This window comes from Magallana gigas, chromosome 6 (assembly GCF_963853765.1).
Source record: "Magallana gigas chromosome 6, xbMagGiga1.1, whole genome shotgun sequence".
Classification (NCBI taxonomy): Eukaryota; Metazoa; Mollusca; class Bivalvia; order Ostreida; family Ostreidae; genus Magallana; species Magallana gigas.
In genome coordinates, this window is record NC_088858.1 from 31477273 (window position 1) to 31498549 (window position 21277).

The 21277-nt window shown below is 33.9% G+C and overlaps 1 protein-coding gene across 1 annotated transcript; it reads left to right on the top strand.

The window, feature by feature from the left end:
• Nucleotides 1-2063: 2063 nt before the first annotated feature.
• LOC105341484 (uncharacterized) lies at nt 2064-5913 on the top strand. Its single transcript, XM_034467782.2, has 8 exons — nt 2064-2188; nt 2839-3012; nt 3122-3248; nt 3361-3468; nt 3563-3651; nt 3777-3849; nt 5157-5353; nt 5723-5913. Exons 2-8 carry the CDS (start codon nt 2842-2844, stop codon nt 5852-5854), a joined length of 897 nt encoding a protein of 298 aa, XP_034323673.2. The 5' UTR covers nt 2064-2188; nt 2839-2841; the 3' UTR covers nt 5855-5913.
• Nucleotides 5914-21277: the final 15364 nt, after the last annotated feature.

Below are 21277 nucleotides of genomic sequence, written 5' to 3' on the forward strand. Positions count from 1 at the left end.
CAAAAATAATTCATCCAAACTGGCCAGCTTAGTGTTTGTTTGATAGTCTGTTGAACATACCACCATATTGTTGGATACAGCTTTACAAGTTTTTTGCAAACACTGAAAAAAAATCAAATGTACCAAAAAAACCCGGATATAATCTAACAACCACTTAAAAGAATATACTCCTTCAAACTGTACTGTGAATTTTAAGACTTGCCCCTAAGCTGGCAAAACCGTAGAAAAAATTGCAATAGAACACCTATCTCTTTTTCCACCAATAAGGCCTTTAGATTTTTTTTTTCACACTTTTATTATTTCAGGGAAGACCAATTCGATTTATACATCTTAATAACGGCAATCAATGCTTTTTTATATGGCAGTATTTAATGCAGCATTGGCGAGATCAATCAAGAGCATTTCCTTTCAAAAGGGATCGTGTATAAAGTAGAGTACTTATAAGATATTACAGAATTTGTAAGGTGCCTCACTACACCTTGAAACATTTTCTCAAATCAGCAGAAAATCACTTGTTAAAGATACATGTAGATATCATAATGGATAAGAGGTATTTCAGTCCAATAGGCAAAAAAAGGTGCAATTTTGGATGAAAAATTAGATATTAGAAAATTTAATTCAGTAAACGTGAGTAAAAGCTCCAGGCGGATTCGAACTCATGATCTGCGGTTCAGAAGCCCAATACTTTAACCATTAAGCTACCTAACGACGTTATACAATCCAATCGAACGACATAAACTTTGACAAAACGTTTAAATCGCCATCATGTGACGCAGTGTCTTTAAAAGTATAAATCTAGGTGTAGTCTAGGTGTAGTGAGGTACCTTAAAGGACGTGCAATGTAAATAAAGCCAGAAAAAATATATTTAAACAATAAAATCATATTGTTGGCGATTCATTAGGAAAATGAAGGTGGAGACATTGCAGAAAAAAAAACATAACCCGCGTTAACGGGTTATGTAAAAAAAAATTCTGCAATTGTCGTTACTTGTAACCTTCAATACCTGCATGAATCATTAAAAAAATATTGTTTATATTTACATCGGTATCTTTCTGTTACATGTAACATATCAATAAATAACAAGTAAGTTAAATTTATCAAATTACTGTAATGTACATTATCACGTTAGCTAAATCGTCTCCTACGGGAATTTGAGTCCGACATCATCTTTATTATTCACCAGTCCGTGATTTTTCCAAGGTCGCTGTAAGTTTCGAATAATCGCTAAATGGGGCGTGTAGATTTCAGTCCTATTAGTTTCACTCGCTGTATGTTTCCAGCAATCGATAACCGGGGCGTGTATATTTCAGTTTTTTAAGTTTCTACAGAGCTATGAATTCATAATATTATGTTTTCGTAAGAACAAGACAGATTTTAGCCAGTTTCGTATTAACAAGGCAACACAAGTTAGGCGAATCATTAATTGGCTAACGGGGTGTGGGTGATGAACTCATCAGTCTGAAGAGTCATTCATTTTTTAAAAGAATTAAAGATTTTGTAGAATTATATAATTATCTTAGATTTGGAAGTCTTAAGTGGTTACAGAATGCTCATCATTAAATTTGCCTTGCATTGACTATTAATTTTTTTTAGATATTTAAAAAAAACACCATATACATTTATTTGCACAATTATCTCATAGGTTAAAGACCATACACTGAGAACAGACAAATAGATTTTGAATATCTTGATTTATTTTTAACTAACATGACGGAAAATTATATATAACTAATAAGCTTGTATAATAAATATATACAAAACGATGAAAAAATTATTTCAATTAGAAATTATTTTATCAATTTTCAAATTACAATCAAATCATACTTATATGAAAAATTGACGCAAGTCTTTTGTTGCTTTTTATGGTCTTTGTACCGAGCCTTACTTTTAGGCCCTTACATATATTTAAATATTTTTACACGTACCATTACAAGAAAAAGGAGGGACAAAGAGTTTTGTAATGACAGGTACACGTATTCGGTGAGCGAACGCTAAACAGAAGATGAAAGTTTCAAAGCCTTGTCCAGGCTTAAAAGAAGTTTGTGTTTTCTGATTCCGATGCGTGAAATCTGCTTGTATAGTTAATTGACTGAATGATCCAAATCCATATTACCATCATATGTCTATGAGGTACTGAATAGGCGATCATTTTCAAACATTCAGGGTTTGGCTACCGTGTGAGCTTTGGTGAGTAACTTAATATCAGACGTGATAGAATTCAAACTGTTCATTTAAAAAAAAAAGCAGATTCTTTTTTAACCATAACCACAGATAGAATTTATATATCTTCTTTTGCTAAAATCAGAAAAAGTTAGTTTTGTTAATGTACATATACATGTAAGCACACTAGATTTCATTACATGTACATGTAATGATTATACCATTAAGAAATATTGATGAAACAAGACATTAAAGTTTCCAGGTTGTGATGAAGATTCATGAAGAGGGTAAATTAACGTTCTAGTGTTTTAAGGCACTATTACCAAGCTAATGACAACTGAATAAAATATAATATTAATTAGATATTATCTGTTATGTGTAGTCTTCTGATTATAAAACCAGCTCAGACTTATGAACTTAAAGACCTAAAAGATACATGTACTCTTCTGTTCGTTTCCTTGAATTAACAATGTACGTGTATACAGTATGATAAAATAAACATTGTTGGAACAACTGTTATCGATCTGTCAATCTTGATTTAAAAAGAGAAAAATTTATACAAAATGAATGTTTCCTTCGCTACACATAATAGAATAGTTTTTTGGATTTTTTTTCAAACGACAAATTTCATCTCCTGTAGATACGTATATTTTAAAATACAACGATGTGTTTCACAGGTAATGGCTCAAAAGGATATTGTGGCTTTTATGGCCATTTTATTAATTGTATTATCGACTACAAATGCTTCCTACATCAATAAGCAACTGAGAGATGCTCTACGACCACAGGTTGACCAGAACATACAGCGACTGAACTATGCTATTTACCACGCGGCTAGGAATAATAGACAGGTAAAAATATTATATACTACATGTAGTATTCATTCAAATTTTCGCGCTCAAAGGGAAATAACCTAAAGTTTTTTTTTTATCACTTTTTGAGCTCTTTTCTTTTAACCAGCATATACCGTATTATCAAGGGGTGGACGTACACGAATATCATGAAATTCACTCCTTGACCGACGTATCCCACAACAGTCCCGACGGAAAGGGTAAAGAGGATGATGATCAACAGCAAAGGCAAAGAAGTAACTAAAGCATTTTAAAGGATAATGTACACCAATATATAAAAGAGATTATTTCCTCCCTGTAAACTACCAAAAAAAAACAAATAAATTTATCAAACGTACATTTTTAAAGAGTGCAAAGGCTTCGTTTGTGAGAATGGCGGCACCTTAAAGATCGAGGCTGGTCAGTGTGTCTGTTCGTGTCCCAGTCCTTATGTAGGATTCAACTGCCAGTTTAGAGGTACATCTTTCTCTCTCTCTCTCTCTCTCTCTCTCTCTCTCTCTCTCTCTCTCCACTGACATGTCTTGTACTAAATAAATGTTTTGTTCTTTAGGGGACAGATGCAAAAAATCCGACTACAGAGATTGTTTCCTAAAAGAAACACACGTCGATTTAAAAGCAGGCTATTGGGCCGTGAACTTTGTAAGCATTTACTTAATATGTTGAACTGCTTAAATTTGAAAGTGGATTTGATAAATAATATCACGAATTCACAAACTTAACAAAATAGACTTTAAAGGTCATTAATGCGTTTTTTTTCTTTTTAGCAACACCACTTCCTTGCTGCAAGAGCAAGATACTGTGGCATATGTAATGTAACAAGCGAGGAGCTTTATATTGGTTAGTATGAAAAGGAACTGTATAAATTCATACATTTGAAAGTATAATACTGAGCATCAATATGATTTACAAAGGTGACCCTTACAGCCCCCCCCCCCTTCTAAGACGCTCTTCATCAATAAGCATTCGTCTAACTTTTATAGTAAACTAAAAGGCCTCTCAACATCTCGCCGTAAATTAAATTATAAACAAATACATCCAAATGTACAAAATTATATAAAAAATTGCATTTTTCGATATGACCAATAGACATTATCTTATTTTATTTGCAATATTATATTAAATCAAAGTACTGAAGAACTGACGGGAGTTGATTTTGTCGATGTTTATTTATTTCAAAACCAATGGTATGTTCTTTTGCATGACAAGTACATGTAAAAACATGTATTACTAATTTCTAATTTGAATTACGCACATTTTTATAATATGAATTTTGGACCTTTCGACAAGAATGTCGAGAAACCCCCATATGAATCATATTAAATAATATTTAAAGATAAAATTAATTCAATCAAACTATGTATCAGTAGTAGAAATATTTCTCGAAAATTGTATGGATCCAAGCAATATTGAACTCTAGTCTCGTTCAACCAAACGCTCGGCTGACACCGTAAATCTTCGACAAGGATTTACGGAGACAGCCGAGCGTCGAGTTGAACGAGACTATATTGAACTCTGGCGTAGGAATACATACGACTACAAAAAATATTTAAATTGTTCGTACTATTTAAAATCTGACTATTTTCAAGGTATTTATAAATAAGTTTCCTTGAAAAACAATGCTTTAGCAAACATTACATCGAATTTATCAATTATTTTCAAGAATTAAGTCTTATCAGCAGCAATGATTTGTGCTGATGTCCAAACACTGTTTTACTTTCGGTTTGTCTGAGTAACTGCATAGGAGAACTCCCAAAAATCGTTCTCAAACTGTTTTTTAATTGAAATTTGTTGAAATAAAAATGAATGCCCTTTTGAACTTTGGTTAGTATGTAAGTCAGTTGTCGGCTACTTGTTAAACTGACATACATGTTCAAAGCTAGACAGAGATATGTTTCGATTGTTGATAATAAAAACCTGACTGTTTAAGAAAACTCCTTGATTTTTATGATCATTTCTTAAAGAATAAACGTTCGAGCTCGAAAAGCGTCAATCACTAAATACTGAAAGAACAAATTTGAATAGTGAACACATATTTCAAGGTCCACTTTTGAAGTAAAATGATTTTAAAACAGCGAATTTTGCACTGTGATACATACATCACTACATGATAAATATAAATTTCTGCATAACCTATACATCGATAGGGCATCCATACAAACTGACCATTGCCTACACGCAGAAAGCTCGCCATCAATACCACCGCCATAAAATGAATAATGAACTAATTGTTCTTTGGACGCCTGAATATAAGAAATCCAAAACGCTGCTCACAGTGAACGTCGGTCAACGGGAAGGCATCAACGAATCAAAATGTGTCAATATTCCTCTAGGAATAGGCGAAGTAAGTATTGTGTTGCAGTCACATCCAGTTGTTATATTAACATACAACTGAATGCATGTTAGAAATTAAAAAAACAAAAATTAAAAAGGGGCATTGTGCTTTTTTTGGTGAGTATAGATAATTACATTCACATTGTTGTGAAAAACGCCATTTATTGATGTAAATGTGAGAATATATTCTGGACATATCACTTATATTATCAAAATCAACATATACACGATGCATCGTAAGCAGGCACGTTTCAAAAAAGCGCCTCCCACACCTTATTTGTTTTTCAATTAATATTTTGAACGAGCCCAAGTCATATGTTACTTAATGACGATATTCTTCTCTAACATAAAGCTTTTAATCATGATATCATTCTTGCAGATCATAATACAGTTTTCATGCATGAATGTCTATACGTGCAATATTGTACCATCGCATGACACGAACTACATCAAGAAGAAGAACACAGCGTTCTACATTGATGAGGTTCGCTTAGAGCCTGGGAAATGTTAGCACATACACGTACACCTTTAATTTGTCAGTAATAAACTAATAAACGGTTGTAGATTTTAGTAATGTTTGTTATGATTTGCAAGTCATCGGTGATTGTCGAATTAATAAAAGCTTAAAGCAATATGAGCTGTATTTTTTATAGTTTTATTTTAGTGCAGAAACCTGCTAGTATAATAAGTCTGCATGTAACTTAAACTTTTATGATAAATTTATAAGATTAGAACAAATTATTAATTTTTGTAAAAAGAAATATATCTCTTCTAAGGAATATATAGCAAATCAATTTTTGTACTGGTCGACAGTAATTCAATTTTGTTCCAATTAAGGTTTTTTAACGCCTTTTCCCACAAAAATATGGATAACAGAAATTTAAAAGCCATGATATGTTTGTCTTTTAACTAGAAAATAACATTTTAGTAAAAAAAAATTTCAACATGAAAATTGCAGCTCATTTTGCTTTAAGTTTGTTCAGATTAAACAGGAAGCCAGACTCCATTGAGAAAAACACCACCATTTTAACAAGAATAAACTTGCCCCGCCTGCATTTAATTCTAATGATCTTCGATATTATTTCCCTATGGTAATCACGGAAAATCACTATAAAAATCCACACAGGGAAATTAACGCATTTAAAGTGGTAAAAGCGTAATAAAAATTCAGAGGAAATTAACAAAAAATTGTGAACGACCATCCGCTCTATTTTCATCGAAATTTATTTTAAATATTAGATTTCCCAAAAAAGAAATATAATATAATTTGAATTTTGAGATAACTCTTATTTGAAAATCAGTAAAATGGTAAAGAAAAACCTAGTGTATACATGTACAATGTAGATAGATATGAAATATAAGTAGTACACGTATATGTAGGAGTTATTCATGTTATATCCCAGTCTTCTGAATTTCTGTCCAAGAAAAGACTGCTTGTCTTGTTTTATGTACTTTATAAAATGTTGAGATGTCAACACTACTGAAATGAAGGATATATTGATTGTGTAGTTCAAATCTGTATCAGATTTGCCAATTCGCTAATTTCAAACCAGCAAATTTAATATTTGGCCAAAAAGGTATTTACTCTTTGACTCAGTTTGCACACCGTCAAAACAAGCAAAAGAGTCGCTACCCTCATGCTTTATGTTTTGCAATGTTCAGATAACAAGTTAATCATCTCGAGTGTATTTCAGCGGTGCTATACACATTATCGTTTAGCTAAGATGTAATGGATATATTCTGGTATACTTTGCTTTTTTAAAATATACATTTTGAGTATTTTCACACGGTGACAGTTAATCGAAAATGGAGAACATATTTGCTACATGTATAAAGACAGGGAAGTATCAGTTTTTGTATCGTGATAAGATGTCAATATTCAAACTGGCATCAAATTTCGAAGCATTTGAGCAATGTAAAATAAAACCGATGTTCTACTTTGCCATTCTGGACGGTCAGGATAGTAAATGACTAGTCTTCTTTTGTAGAAATGGGCTAAACAATAATATCGCATAGCTTTTTCGTACTTTCCTAATTTCACCGAAGTAACAGCAAGCATTATATATTTGAGATACTTTTCTGCATTCGGTGTGCGTTGCAAAGTGTTTTCTAGGACTGCTGCTAAATGCTCAACCAGTTTAAGATTTCTCAAGTAAGTATGACACAGAATTTTCAGGAACACAGAGTACAGTTCAAGTGGAATTACAAGGCGTGATTGCGCCCTTCTCATCATTGTTACTTCGAGAGCTATCTCTATTGGAATAAGCGGCATTGATCGATAGACTACAAAGTCGTAAGATACCGCCAACGACATTTTTTCCATGATGCTCAATCCACGTCCACAAAAGTGTTTATGATAGTTTGGATCATTGTAAACATTACCAGAACCAAAAGGAATATAGACACGGCCAAGGCCTTCTCCATTAATATCATCATAGTCCTTTATGTACTCAAGAGCCGAATCAAACCTCCCTATACAGTAGTAAGCGGTTGCAAGTGTAAGATTGCCCCTGCTTATATCTGAAAATCGAACAAGGTGCAAGTAGCAAAATGCTTTTCGTATAAATGCATACTTACTCCGTGTAGTGTGTTTTGTCATAGAAATGTTGAGATACACGAGAGCAAGATCATATAAAGTTTGGTATCGACGCAATCTTAAAATGTCTAGGTCCAAAGGATCGAGGTTTTCTTGAATTTCCAATGAGATCGATTTTCTAAGTTCAAACTCCAGTACTTGTATCGTTGGAAATTGTGGTTTTTTGGAAAGTATTTCGCCAAACAAGACATAATCTATGTTTGCTTCTACATGTGTATTATCAGCATCTCTTAGTGAAGTTTTTAAACATCTAAAATCCTCCTCCGGATTAAAGATAGGTAACGAAAAAGGTGTTGTCATTTTCCTAGCATCTTCTAAGGCCTTTTTTAAGACAAATAAGGAAGGGCAGCTCAACAAGCATCTCCATCCCTCCTTATGTATATCAATAAGTTTACTGGATATATACCCTAGTTCACACTCTTGTACCTTTCCCAAGAACATGTTGTTATCCCTAATAAAGTAATTAGGGCAAAATCCGTTCTTGGTCCATTCAATTAGTTTTTGAAAGCATATGTCGACACAATAAACCAAACGCTCTGGCTTCCAACAATCGGATGGCGTTTCTTCAATTGTCCAAAATAGCACTGTTTTAAGAAAGTAAGAACATATACAGTTCTTGATAATGGAATCTTGCGAAAATACCTCTTGATTCAAAAGTTTGAAAATTCCATACGTCAAAAACTGTGTGTTATTGAAGGAGTAAACAAGATGTTTCTCTGCAAGGGAAAAAGATATTCTCCACTGAAGAGGATCTCCAATCCATATAGAGTTCACAGTATCAACTGAATGGAAATTTGTATTAAGCTTTTTTGATCCAATCGCCATTAAATGACACCCTAATTTTTTAATTTTTATTTTAAGTTCATTGGAAGGCCATTCATATGACCTTTTTCTTTCAAGCCATTCATTGGCAAATACAGGCCAGTCTTTGTATTGCAGACAAAACGACCTGTCATGATCCCCATCTTCAGTTCTATCCAATACACAGGGTCCATGAAGATCTCCAACAGGATTTTGTCTCTGGTACCATTTCATAAAAGCTTCGCTAGACAAATAATAGTCGCCCCTGATCTTTTGCATTGATTCTCTTATGTGTACTAAAGGCGTAAGAGGAGTTAATACAATAAGTTTAACATAGCCAGGAGGTTCGTCGGGGGTTTTCGTCATTCTGACGACGGTCGTAAAACTTCCAACATTTTTTGGAATTTTTACAACGACTTTAGTGAGTTTATCTACATACATTACATCTACATCTGCTCCTCTTATTCGGAATCCTTCCGCACAACTACCGGCTCGTATCGTTTCCATTTGGTCATTGCAATGATTCAGGCGATCCATAACATCCATAATATGTCTTCGCATTTTTTGCGAATCCGGACCCCCTACTGCATTTACTAAAGTATCCGCAAGCAGAAAGGACAAGTGCGAATCATCTAGCCACTTTGAAGAGAGTCCTAGTGGAAATTAAAAACTTCTTGATTAATTCACGAAAACCTTATTTTGATGGTAGTATAAAATTATCAATACCTTCTAAAAAATCAGACATTAAATTTTTCTAGAAAATATTTTACCAGCCATTCCTTTTAATACGCGAAAACAAATGTCCTTTTATCACTGGAAAACCAGAATATGTCAAGGTATTTATACTAAAATAAAATAATCCAATACTTATATACATTTTAATTTATCGCCAGCTTCCGGAAGTATCTAATCTAAAATATATTTGTAATCTCGAATTAGAATATACATGTTGTTTTGCGTTGATTAAAACTTTACAAACTCTCTGTCTCTCTCTCATATTGGTACGAGATTAAACGGTTAAAATATAATTATTTTCAAAAATACCGTTTTTCTTAAGCAAAATCAACTATAAGGTCTAACATTAAATTGCCTATTCGGGCTTTATTCCTTTACGAATCCCTACAATGTACTTTGCAATCATCTTACATTTAAGGTTTACTTTACTCTGTACACACACTATTTTATCAGATAAGAAGCAAATCAACATTAATTTGAAATCTGTCATATAAGCATTTTAAAAGTACTAGTATTCTCTCAACAAAAGGAAAGACAAAAATCACATAATTAAATTCAAAATATATACATGTGTTAACAAGACATCCTCAGTCAGACTGGAAGACATGATTTAGATACTGCTTTAGCGACAAAAATTGTAGTTAAAATCCATAAATAGCCATTAAAACATAGAAAATGTACGGTGTATTTTTCCTTATGCAAGTTGAAAAAGATTGTCCAATATTCAAGAGAATTCATGCATCTTTTGACTTTCTTTAAGAGTGTAAAGAAAAAACATTTATTTGGTGTAGGATATATAATACTGTAGATTCCTTATTTTACGCGAGTACTTAATTCCGCGATTCAACGATTTACCATTAAATCGCGAGAACATAAAATCGCGAATGCCGAAATTTTATGTTACTTTCATGTTGTTTCCATGTGTCCCAAAATTAAAAGCGAGATTTTAAAATTCGCGAGACGGGCTTCTCGCGATTTTACGCGGATATTTATTCCTCGCGTTTAATTAGGAATTTACAGTATGGAATGACTGCAGTTAATTTAATATCAAATAGTCTTTTACAGTATTTTACATGCATAATCATCAATATTCGGAAGACTATATACTAGTATTACATGTACATGTATATATATGTCCGTAAACTATAATTATGTAAATACTGAGAAATATATTAAAAACCCACTTTCATTTTCGATAAACCAGCCCGAAATAGGAAATACGAGAGTAAGGTGGTTGTCACGCATTGGCGTATCCAAGTCAATGGGAGTTTGCATTTAAAATATGCTTGCAATGACATAATATTGAATGATTCCGTAAAGAGTGAATATATTCACTGGGACTTTATATATGGTATACATAGAAATTAAAATATGACAAATGTTGAATAAATGAAGTGAGACAATTACTTTCTTGAATGCCCGATTTAAGGTTTGATAGATGGGACACTTTCTATACTTTGTCCCGAGTTTTTGCTTCTACCGCTTTTTGCTTGTATTTCGATAATAATAAATACCTTTGTGCTAAAACTACGTTCATCCACTAATATGAAAAATGTCCAGATTATCTGTTTTGAAATGCCCCCTCTGCCGCTTCAGGTTTTAATACACATCCAAACATAGAAAGTCTACATGGATTTTGCATTGCATTAGCCATAATAAGGCCCGGATGATAACGTTGAAAAATTGGGCGAGGTATCCTGAGTACGTCCGAATGGAGAAAAGATGTAAACATTTCCCAATATAAATCTCCGTAAGAAATTTGTTTTCGTTCCTGTGAACAAGTGAAAAAAATGAAGATAAAAATCATCAAAAAGTGATGGAAGCAATAACTTGGGACGGACTATAGACGGGGTAATAAAGGACATGGGCTGACTAATTAACGTCATAGCGGAAAGTGTAGGGCGAGTCAATCATCGGGCAGTTACCTTGGATCTGACAACTATGGTTTAAGATATGCAAACAAATATGTACATACTAGCGTTTTTAGATTACATTTTTTTTATACCACTACAGATTGATAGTAAACCCTAAACATTAATTTGTGAACCAGAACAGATTGTATAAACGATTCTACGTCTGAATGAATAAATAATGTTTGCATAAAATGTTTAATTGAAGTGGTGGTGTGTGGGGGGAGGGGGGGGGGGGGAGGGATGATAGTCCTATATCTGAAATTCTTATTTAGAAAAGTGATAAAAGTTAAAGTGAGATTGACCTAAATAACAACTCCCTGGTTTAAATAAAAAAGTTTGTATTCTTACCAGTTAGCTGCAACAAAAAGAAAAAGAAAAGAAAAAAAAGGTCATGTACAAAACATTGTATCATATTAATGTATAAAGTGTTAATTCCAGCGCGTGTGCAGGATATCATTTAGTATATTAAGAAAGTAAATGTATCTTAAAAGTTAATTTAAACAGATCTTCAAGTTAATTGCTTTTATATCGTTATACAATTCTAAACTATTAAGTAAATGATGTATTAAAGACAAATCATATTCTTTCAAACAACAAGACTTAAAGTTTATTTTGGAGAAAACTAGATTTATTTTTTTAGCTGTTATAAAATTTGAAAGCTGCTTGGTCCGATTTTTTTGCAATTACAGTATCAATTTTTTTTTCATACAAATCATTTATCTTAGAAAGTTATGGACTTTCTCCTATTTACACCAGCAGAATCAGTCTCCTTTCAAAGTTAGACATATTCAAAGTAAATAAAAATAATTTCTCTTTGGGCAAACGAAAAAACAAACCAAAATGCATCACGGGAATGTTTAGAAAAGGAAACCGGATGGTTTCGTCCCCCGAATGATTGGGGTTATTCAACCCGCATGCTATGCATCGATTGTAAAGAAAGCAGACTTTAGAAATATTGGCTAACATGTTTATTTGTAATTTGTGTCATCATTTCGACCTTTATTTAAAGCGATGTCAAATTCGTAATACAACCATACCCGTCTCGTCTTCAGGGGTGAAATTTAACATGAGGTGAAATAACGCGGTACCTTTTAATGTCGTTTTGTTTTGTTAGCAAATTTTGCACGTATTTTTCTTCATTGATATTTGGCATAATTGACGGGTAAAACTACTGCAATGTCTATTATTATACATAAACTAAGCATAGCCATCGTTTAAAAGCCTGCATAAAATTTGATATAAAATCGGACCAAGCAGCTTTAAGATGGCAAAACAATGTCCATGAAACACACAGGTGATGGAAACACAGTATCTTAACGGACTACTGTCATGTTATCACGTCTTATACTCTAAAGCCAAAGAACTTCGTATATTTCCCCATAGTAAAACCCATTAGCATTTCAAACTTAAAATAGTTATAATTCATTGTAGGTGAATTCTGTTATTAAACTAGTTCTAGAAAAATTACTAAATGAATTACAATAAAATTATACTATTCATCAAATGACAAAAAATCGTTTTGTTAAACTTACTGAGTCAATGTGGCAATAAAAGCACACATAATAATTTAGGCAGTCAGATCCTGCCGAACAACGCTAACAAAAACCACACAGATGGCACACGTTCCCAAGATCACTCAGCAGGGGCACAAAAAGGGCGTCCAGACCTCTTCTCACAAAAACCAGCCGACACCCCGTATTTAGAGCCATCTAAACTATTTAAACAAATTTTACACCTCAGTTACTAAGTATACAAGTAACATCTGGCAACACCCCCAATGAAAATCTACATAATCCTACCAAACAAGTTCGATGAGTATCCCAATCAAGAATAGCAACAACACAGTGACCAATTAAGCGTAAATAAATGAACGATAACTTTTACGATGCACATTATAAACAAATATTTACAATTTCTACTGTCTTTGTCTGTGATAACTTTACGAATCAGTTTTTAAGCTTAAAACCCAATAATTTCACAAAAGATGAGCGACACAAAATGGGCGTGTCTTACACCATAACCGAACAAGTGAAAAGCTGTCAATGTGACAGCACACCGGGTTTTCTTTTATGTGAACTGTATCCATAATCCAAGTCAACCCATATCCAGTGAAATGGTGCACCCTAAATGCAAGATTTTGCCAAAAAATGACTAAGTTCAAAAGCTGGTATTTTTTTTTTTATAAACTATCGGAAATCAAAATCCTACCAATATGCACACCTCTGATATACGTACAATTGATCTGAAAAGAACAACTTCCTATCTTGAAAACTGTAGGAGGAGTTATCCGTACAATGAGGGTACCCTATATGCAATATTTTGCCAAAAAATGACTAAGTTCAAAAGCTGGTATTTTTTTCATAAACTATCGGAAATCAAAATCCTAGCAATATGCACACCTCTGATATATGTACAATTGATCTGCAAAGGAACAACTTCCTATCTTGAAAACTGTAGGAGGAGTTATCCGTACAATGAAGGTACCCTATATGCAATATTTTGCCAGAAATGACTTAGTTCAAAAGCTGGTTTTTTTCCATAAATTATCAGAAATCAAAATCCTACCAATATGCACACCTCTGATATATGTACAATTGATCTGCAAAAGAACAACTTCCTATCTTGAAAACTGTAGGAGGATTTATCCGTACAATGAGGGTACCCTATATGCAATATTTTGCCAAAAAATGACTAAGTTCAAAAGCTGCTACTTTTTTCATAAATTATCGGAAATCAAAATCGGAAAAACCCGGTTAAAAACGGTATTGGTTGCACCGCGTAGTAACACATATCATGTGTTACATGAAAAAATAGTGACTTTAATTTGTTGTTTTGAATTGTAGAAATTGGAAATAATATAAATATAAGTAAATAAATAAGGAAGCATTCTTTCAATATAATAAATAATTGATAATTTCAGTCGGAGCGTGGTTATGGCATTTGACCATGCCCCGACCGAAATTATCAGCTCATTATACTCAATTTGATTCCTTATAAAACAAAAAATGTGATAAAAATTCATTGGCACAATCTCACCTGAGCAAAATTTACATTCTAATCATTTCCATGACGTGACACAGAAAGGATTTAAGCAATTTTTAAAAATGACTTGAACTTGCCCAATTGACCTTGGGTCAATTTTATGAAACACCTTCAGGAAATAAGCAATCTCTGTGTGAATTAAGATCTTCTAATGTTTCTACATAAAAAGATACAAACCGGACACAAATTTCGCAAATTTTCCTGTCAGTGACCATGATCTTGACCAAATGACCTTCGGTCAAAGACTTGACACAACCTCAGGTCATAAACAATCTTTGTGTGAAGTAAGAACTTCTTATGGTTCTCCATAAGAAAGATATGGACCGGACACGATTTTGCACTTTTTTCTGCCAGTGACCTTGACCAAATGACATTGATTCAAGTCATGACACCCCTCCCCCCGGCCATAAGTAATCTTTGAGTGAAGTAAGAACTTCCAATAGTACTCCATAAGAAAGATATGGACCGGAAACGACTTTTACACTTTTTCTTCAAGGTCTTTACACACCCGCAGGTCATTAGCAATCTTTGTGTGAAGTAAGAACTTACAATATTTCACCATAAGAAAGATAAGGACCGCACACGAATTTTACACAGTCGGAAGGACGAATGAGATGATTCCTATCTACCCACCAAACTTCGATTTAGGGGGGCATAACAAGGGGCAAGAATGTTTTATACTATGAACAAAACCATCATGATATTCATTCAATGTATAAAAAAGAGGAACATTTAGAAATGCCTTTCCTAAAATGAAGTTTTTAAACGCATGAATGCCCGAATGAAAACCAAGACAATTGCACTGTTCCGAACAATTGGTGTTCAACACAGTTATTTCCTTTATATACTAGTATTTTGAACAAAATAGTGTGCCCACCAATCCTAGCGAAGATGATGGCATAAGCGTCAGAACTAATTTGAAAGTTAAGGGGGGGGGGGATTATTCGAAATTATGCGTAGACAAAAAAAACAACAACAAACAAACAAAAAAACTAGTAAAGGAAGTACTATTTTCGCCATTGCTCAAAATACTAAGCTAAAGGGAATTGCAAAATTTAAAAGTATTGCGTGAATACTATTGCTCAGGTTATTTCCCCGGGTTAAATGACCTATTAACCGACTTGTTTTCATAAATTATCAAAACTCAAAATCCATGTAATATGCACGATTCTAATATTTGTTCAACTTGCCTGCAAAACAACAACTCCCCTACTTGGAAACTGTTGAATGAGTTATCCGTACAATAGAAGTATACCCATTTGACAACTGCTCGCCCGCCATTTTCATAACCGAATTAACTTTTTTTTTTAAACCCGGTTAAAAAAATGACTAGGTCAAAGATGTCACACCTGAATAAAAGATGCTGTTTAAAAAAAAACCCACTGGTTTCAAGTAATAAAAATCCGTCTGAGCCTCTCCGACGTATGACTGTACGTACATATAGTGACCAAATATACTACTAGTCGGGCACTTTGAAGGAGACGCCTTAGTAGACGTTTTTCCCCAAAAGTGAAAAATGGTAGAAAGAGAAATCGGTCATGTGCAAGTAAAAACATAAATGGTTATGGAAGAGGGAACCAGGAAAGATTGCAGATATGAGAAGATATGGGAACTGTTTGTTCTGCGCTTTTATTTTCTTTGGGGTTCAATCGTTTCACAAAATCTAAAGAGAAACACTAGTCTCTTCCATGAAAAATATAAAATTTTGTTTGGGATGGTAGAAAACACACCGATGGAGCAGTATCTGTCAGTTCTTAAACTGAAAGATCTTGGCATTTGAAAACGAAGTTGAAGATTCTTACACTTTCTTCTTTAAGGAACATTATTATTAATCTATATTGCAATTGCGACGATCATTGATGGAGATAGTTGCCTTATAAACCTCTCAGAAGAAACTTAACAAACAATACCTGCCTTTACTTACACAAACATGGCTATTTAAAATTAGCTTTTGGTGTACAAGTAAACGTATTTTCCTGATAACATACCTTTACTTTTATCTTGTAGAATTTTAAACACCAGCCGGAGACGTCATTCTTAAATCAAAATAATAATTGAAAGAATTTTATAATATGACAAAATACACGTTAGCCTATCAAGCACTTGCACGGAAGTAGATGGATGGGTGGTGGTTTCGGACCCTAACTGCATTAAAATTCAGATAGTAAAATAATTATTAGGTTATGCCCCCCCCCCCCCCCCCAAATCGTCTATTAACAATTGTTCCTCGGACAAACCGTGGATCCGCCCATGCATGCAGTAAACACACTGTTCTAAATAAGAGATGCAAAGATTATCGACCAATTATTATAATAATCGATAATTTGATATAATCACAAATAGTATTTTACTCTTTAAACAAACTCTGGTTTAAAGACAACACATGTTTGAGTAATTTAAGTTTTCTTTCAAACAACATACCCAGTATGCATTTTACATTCATTATGAAATAAATAATCAAAACAGAAGGCGCAAAGGTCCACATCGCTCACCTGAACAACAAAAACAACACGACATAGCTGTGCATGATCCAAACCTCCTTAAATAATAAAAAACGAAAATTGTAACCCTTTTGTAAAAAGAGACATGGGACCTTATTCACAAAGCATCCGTAAAATAACTTTACGGAAACGTTAATGGGATCCGTACTTTCGAATTATTATTTATTTAACTGCAACATTTTCAAAACCACAGACATTTCAAACAATGTTATAAATTATCCTCAACTGAATATTAATTTACAAGCATTCTTAACAATTTTCTTTTTTTCACTGTTAAACAAATCTTTAATCGTTCATGTCTTTGCTTCAATTTTGCACCCACATAACAATGTCATAACAAATATTAAATGCCAGAGGAGATTGTAGGAGTGGAGGTTAATTTTTCATGCAGGGTACCATTTAGCGCGGACCGCTGTTAGTTGTAAACAAGTGCAAATTTGACCTATAAACGCCACAGGACTATATATATTTTATTGTAAATTCTGCAGGTGCTAAAAATGAAGTTTCAAATGATACCAAAGATTTGGCTGCTAGTAAAGCACTGAGAGGTCCTAAGGTTTGTTTAGAGCTATATGGGGAAAATAATTGGTAGGCTTTCCCTATAGAGACCCGGTTTTTGTTTAGAGCTATATGGGGAAAATAATTGGTAGGCTTTTCCCTATAGAGACCCAGTTTTTCACATGTCATGTGACTTTAAAGAAGAAAGTAATGACCGAATCCATGATGGAGAGGACATATTTAACAATTTGGGAAATAAATAAGAAGCAAAGAGTGAAAGGATGGGGGGTCGGGGGGTTGTGTCATATGGAAAGGAGGGTGGAAGAAAGGGTTATGGGTTTATGAGAGTTTCATGGCCAGATGAGAGAGAGCAAGGTTGAAAGAGTGCATCGGTAGCTCTTATGGTGGAGATGCGTCTGACGAGGTCACAGTTTCCAGGTACGGTACAATCCGGGAGGTCAGCCATCTCTGCCACAAGAAGCTGTGCGTCAACCCGATGCATTTGTCACTGAAGCTTCATGCCACAAATCAGGAGAGGACCCATTGCATGCAGCAGGGGGTAAGCAGTTGGGCATACCGTTCCCATCCAAGATGCATATTGTAATGTAATTTGATATTTTTAAAATATTATCATTGTATTATAATTGATCTTGTTTGGAATAGTTGTGTTCTATGCGAATCTTTTTCCATAATCGGGCTCGAGATTCAGTCAACATCATGTTTTTTTATTTAATTTCTTCCTCCTGGTGTTTCCCATTAATAAGGTTTTACATTTTATTTCGTTCTGTAACTCTTTATGGTTTGAAAAAAAAAAGATTTTTGATATGATTTATTAAATTTAATTTTTTTTTTATATTTTATCTAGGATCTTGTCCACCAGAGGGTATGGGAGCTCCGTCACCTGCGCAGAGACTTCGTAGGGAGCTGTCGGGACCGTTGTTACAGGAGTGAGCAGCAAAGTTTCTTGTGCAGGTGACATTGCGAGAGTTCAGTTGAAGCTTTCGACCCTCTGAGAATTACTGTTTTGATTGTCTTGTCCAGCTGGGGCAGCTGGAAACAACCTCTTTGAGATACAAGCATTGTTTCATTCTCGTTGGAGGACGGTATCGTTAAAATTTGGATCCAGGTAAGAACTCTTGCGTACCCAGTTATTATTTACCCTCCCTAGAGGTCACACTAGAGAGTGTTTTTTTCGAAATGCATGATCCCCTGTGTTACACTTTACCATTGCATGTTTAATGTAAGATAGCTTGTTATTTCTTTTATCTGCAACTCTAGCTTATAGTGCATACGATTAATTTATCTCGGTTGTACACCTGTCAACAGAATCAAGGGCAAAGTTATGCAAAAATTTGTTTTTTTCTGCCTTGGTTCGTTTCGGCATGATCTCCGATAGTTTCTTTTGTTTGCTTTTCTATTTTCAGTAAAGTACTGAGAGGTCCTAAGGTTTGTTTAGAATTTTATGGGAAAATAATTGGTAGGCTTTTCCCTCTAGTGTCCAGCAGAATGGTAAATATACACTCAAGAAGTTTTGTGCCTTACATTTAGGATGGGTAAGTCTGATGCCGAACTTCGTACCCAGTATAATTGGGTCCCCCGTTAATTCCCCATACTGTTTCATTGGGAAAACTACCCATTACACATCCTACCCGTCGTGTGATTTTGTTGGTTTATTTATACCTATCTTGTAACTCGACTGTTAACTTAAGTTAATTATCAATGAATTTATAGAAAACAATTCTTTTATGTATTGGGTAAATTTTAGAAATAAGAGACCCACATATTTTATGTAACGTAATTGTTTATTGGTGGATAAAGCGGGATTCAAATTCAAATAGTAAATCTGAATTGTTAAATATCGATATAAAAAAAATACAAGCAAACTGTATCCTTGTATTAAAAAAGAAGAAGCAAAAAAAACATGAAAATAAAATTTGTATGCACATATAACATTAGCTGCAGGACTGTAGCTCCCGGTCTGAAAAAATTCGGATGGACGACCTGGGAGCTACAGTGCCTCCAATAGTAAAAACTGCAATTTACGGCGCACAAAAATTGCGCTAGGTTTTGACTGATTAATCTCATTTACGATCATATTCTGTACAAATATTTAATCCCAAAAAATTCCTCGGACATTTTACTACAGATATTGTCACTTCACTTGCCTCTGATATTCTTTTAAACACCATCCCCAGCCCTGTCAATTAAAGTGGTGCAAGTTTGTTTACATTTAAAAATGGCGACTCTCGATCTCGACGTAAATTAACATACTTCATTTTCCGAGGTCGCTAATAATGTTTAAGAGAAAGTCTGAGGCAAGTAAAGTGATGATATCAGTAGTAAATTTGCTGAAGATTTTTATGGTTCTAATTATTTTTACAGAATTTGTGTGAAAATAAGGTTAATAAGTCCTTAAATTGCAGTTTTTTTTACTATGGGAGGCACTGTAGCTCCCAGGATGTCCATCCGAATTTTTTCAGACCGGGAGCTACAGTCCTGCAGCTAATATAACATGAAAGGTTTTGTGAACTTCCATGCAGTGTTTAAAGAGGAGTTTCGTTTCCTAAAAAAATGAACAAAATTTACTAGGTGATCATTTACTTCAAGATAAACTGAATCTAATAATGCACATTCACTATATATAGTCATATTTGTCACTCCACCTTCCTCCAAAACAAGAGGCCAACAGGTCGTGACGATCACTTGCGTACTATAGCCCTTAGTTTGACATGTCGGAGTTTAATGTTTGCATTTTAAGCTTCATATTAAAATCTAAACCTTGCGACTCCACTGACTGTTGTCCCACTTTCATTTATTTACTTTTAGAAACAAATCAAACCCATTAAAATATGGAAGGGAGCACAAGACCAAGGAATAGATGACCTAATCCATAGTTCCAGGGGCCAGAAAGTGTAAACTTTTGGTAATGAAAGGCCTTCAGACCTTTAATAGGCTAATTCAATAATATTCACCATTTCATTTATTATGCACACAAATTGCATACAGCTTTTTCCTACAAGTAAACAATACACATTATATTAAAGTAGTTTTCCTAAAATAGAACACATATCAAATTCAATATTGCTGAGTGACAATTTGCCATGTTGACAAAATAAACATAAAGTCAAAAGTTTATCTTACTCATCAAAACATTTATACTATGTGGCCATATTGGCCTCAACAAGGACCGGAACAACTAACCACGATTTTCACAATAAAGGTGGAGGACTTCATTAACCATGCATTTAATCTTACTCAAACACACATGTATATTGGAGTATGAAGAAATTTAATATATTTTTACCATATGCCCCCGCCCTAGGGCCTGAACCGCTTACTCAGGAACCATGAATTTCACTATTTTCATGGAAGACTTTGTAATCATCAGAATCACGCATTTAGTTTTTCTCCAATATAGCTTTGGGAGTAGAAAAGATTTTCTAAGATTTCATACATTTATACTATATGACCATTGGCCTTTCCCTTAAGCCAAAACCCCTGACCCATAATCCATGAATTCCACAGTTTATGTACAGTAGAGAGCTTAATTGACATCAAAACCATGCATTTAGTTTTTTTCCACCCACGAATGGGAATAGAAAAGAAGATTTGCAAAAAATGTTGGGTTTTTTTCATATCCTGCCCCGCCTATAGATGAGGTCCGGGATGGTAGAGCAATGAATTTCACAGTTTACGTTCCTCTTACCATAGAGATGATTAACTCTAAAGATGGAAACATTTAGCCTTGTAGTTTTCAAAAATAATTTAAGTTAATGAATTTCACTATTTAGGAAGAGGACATAAAAACACGACTCAAATAGAGAGAGGGCTTCACTGTCATCATTATC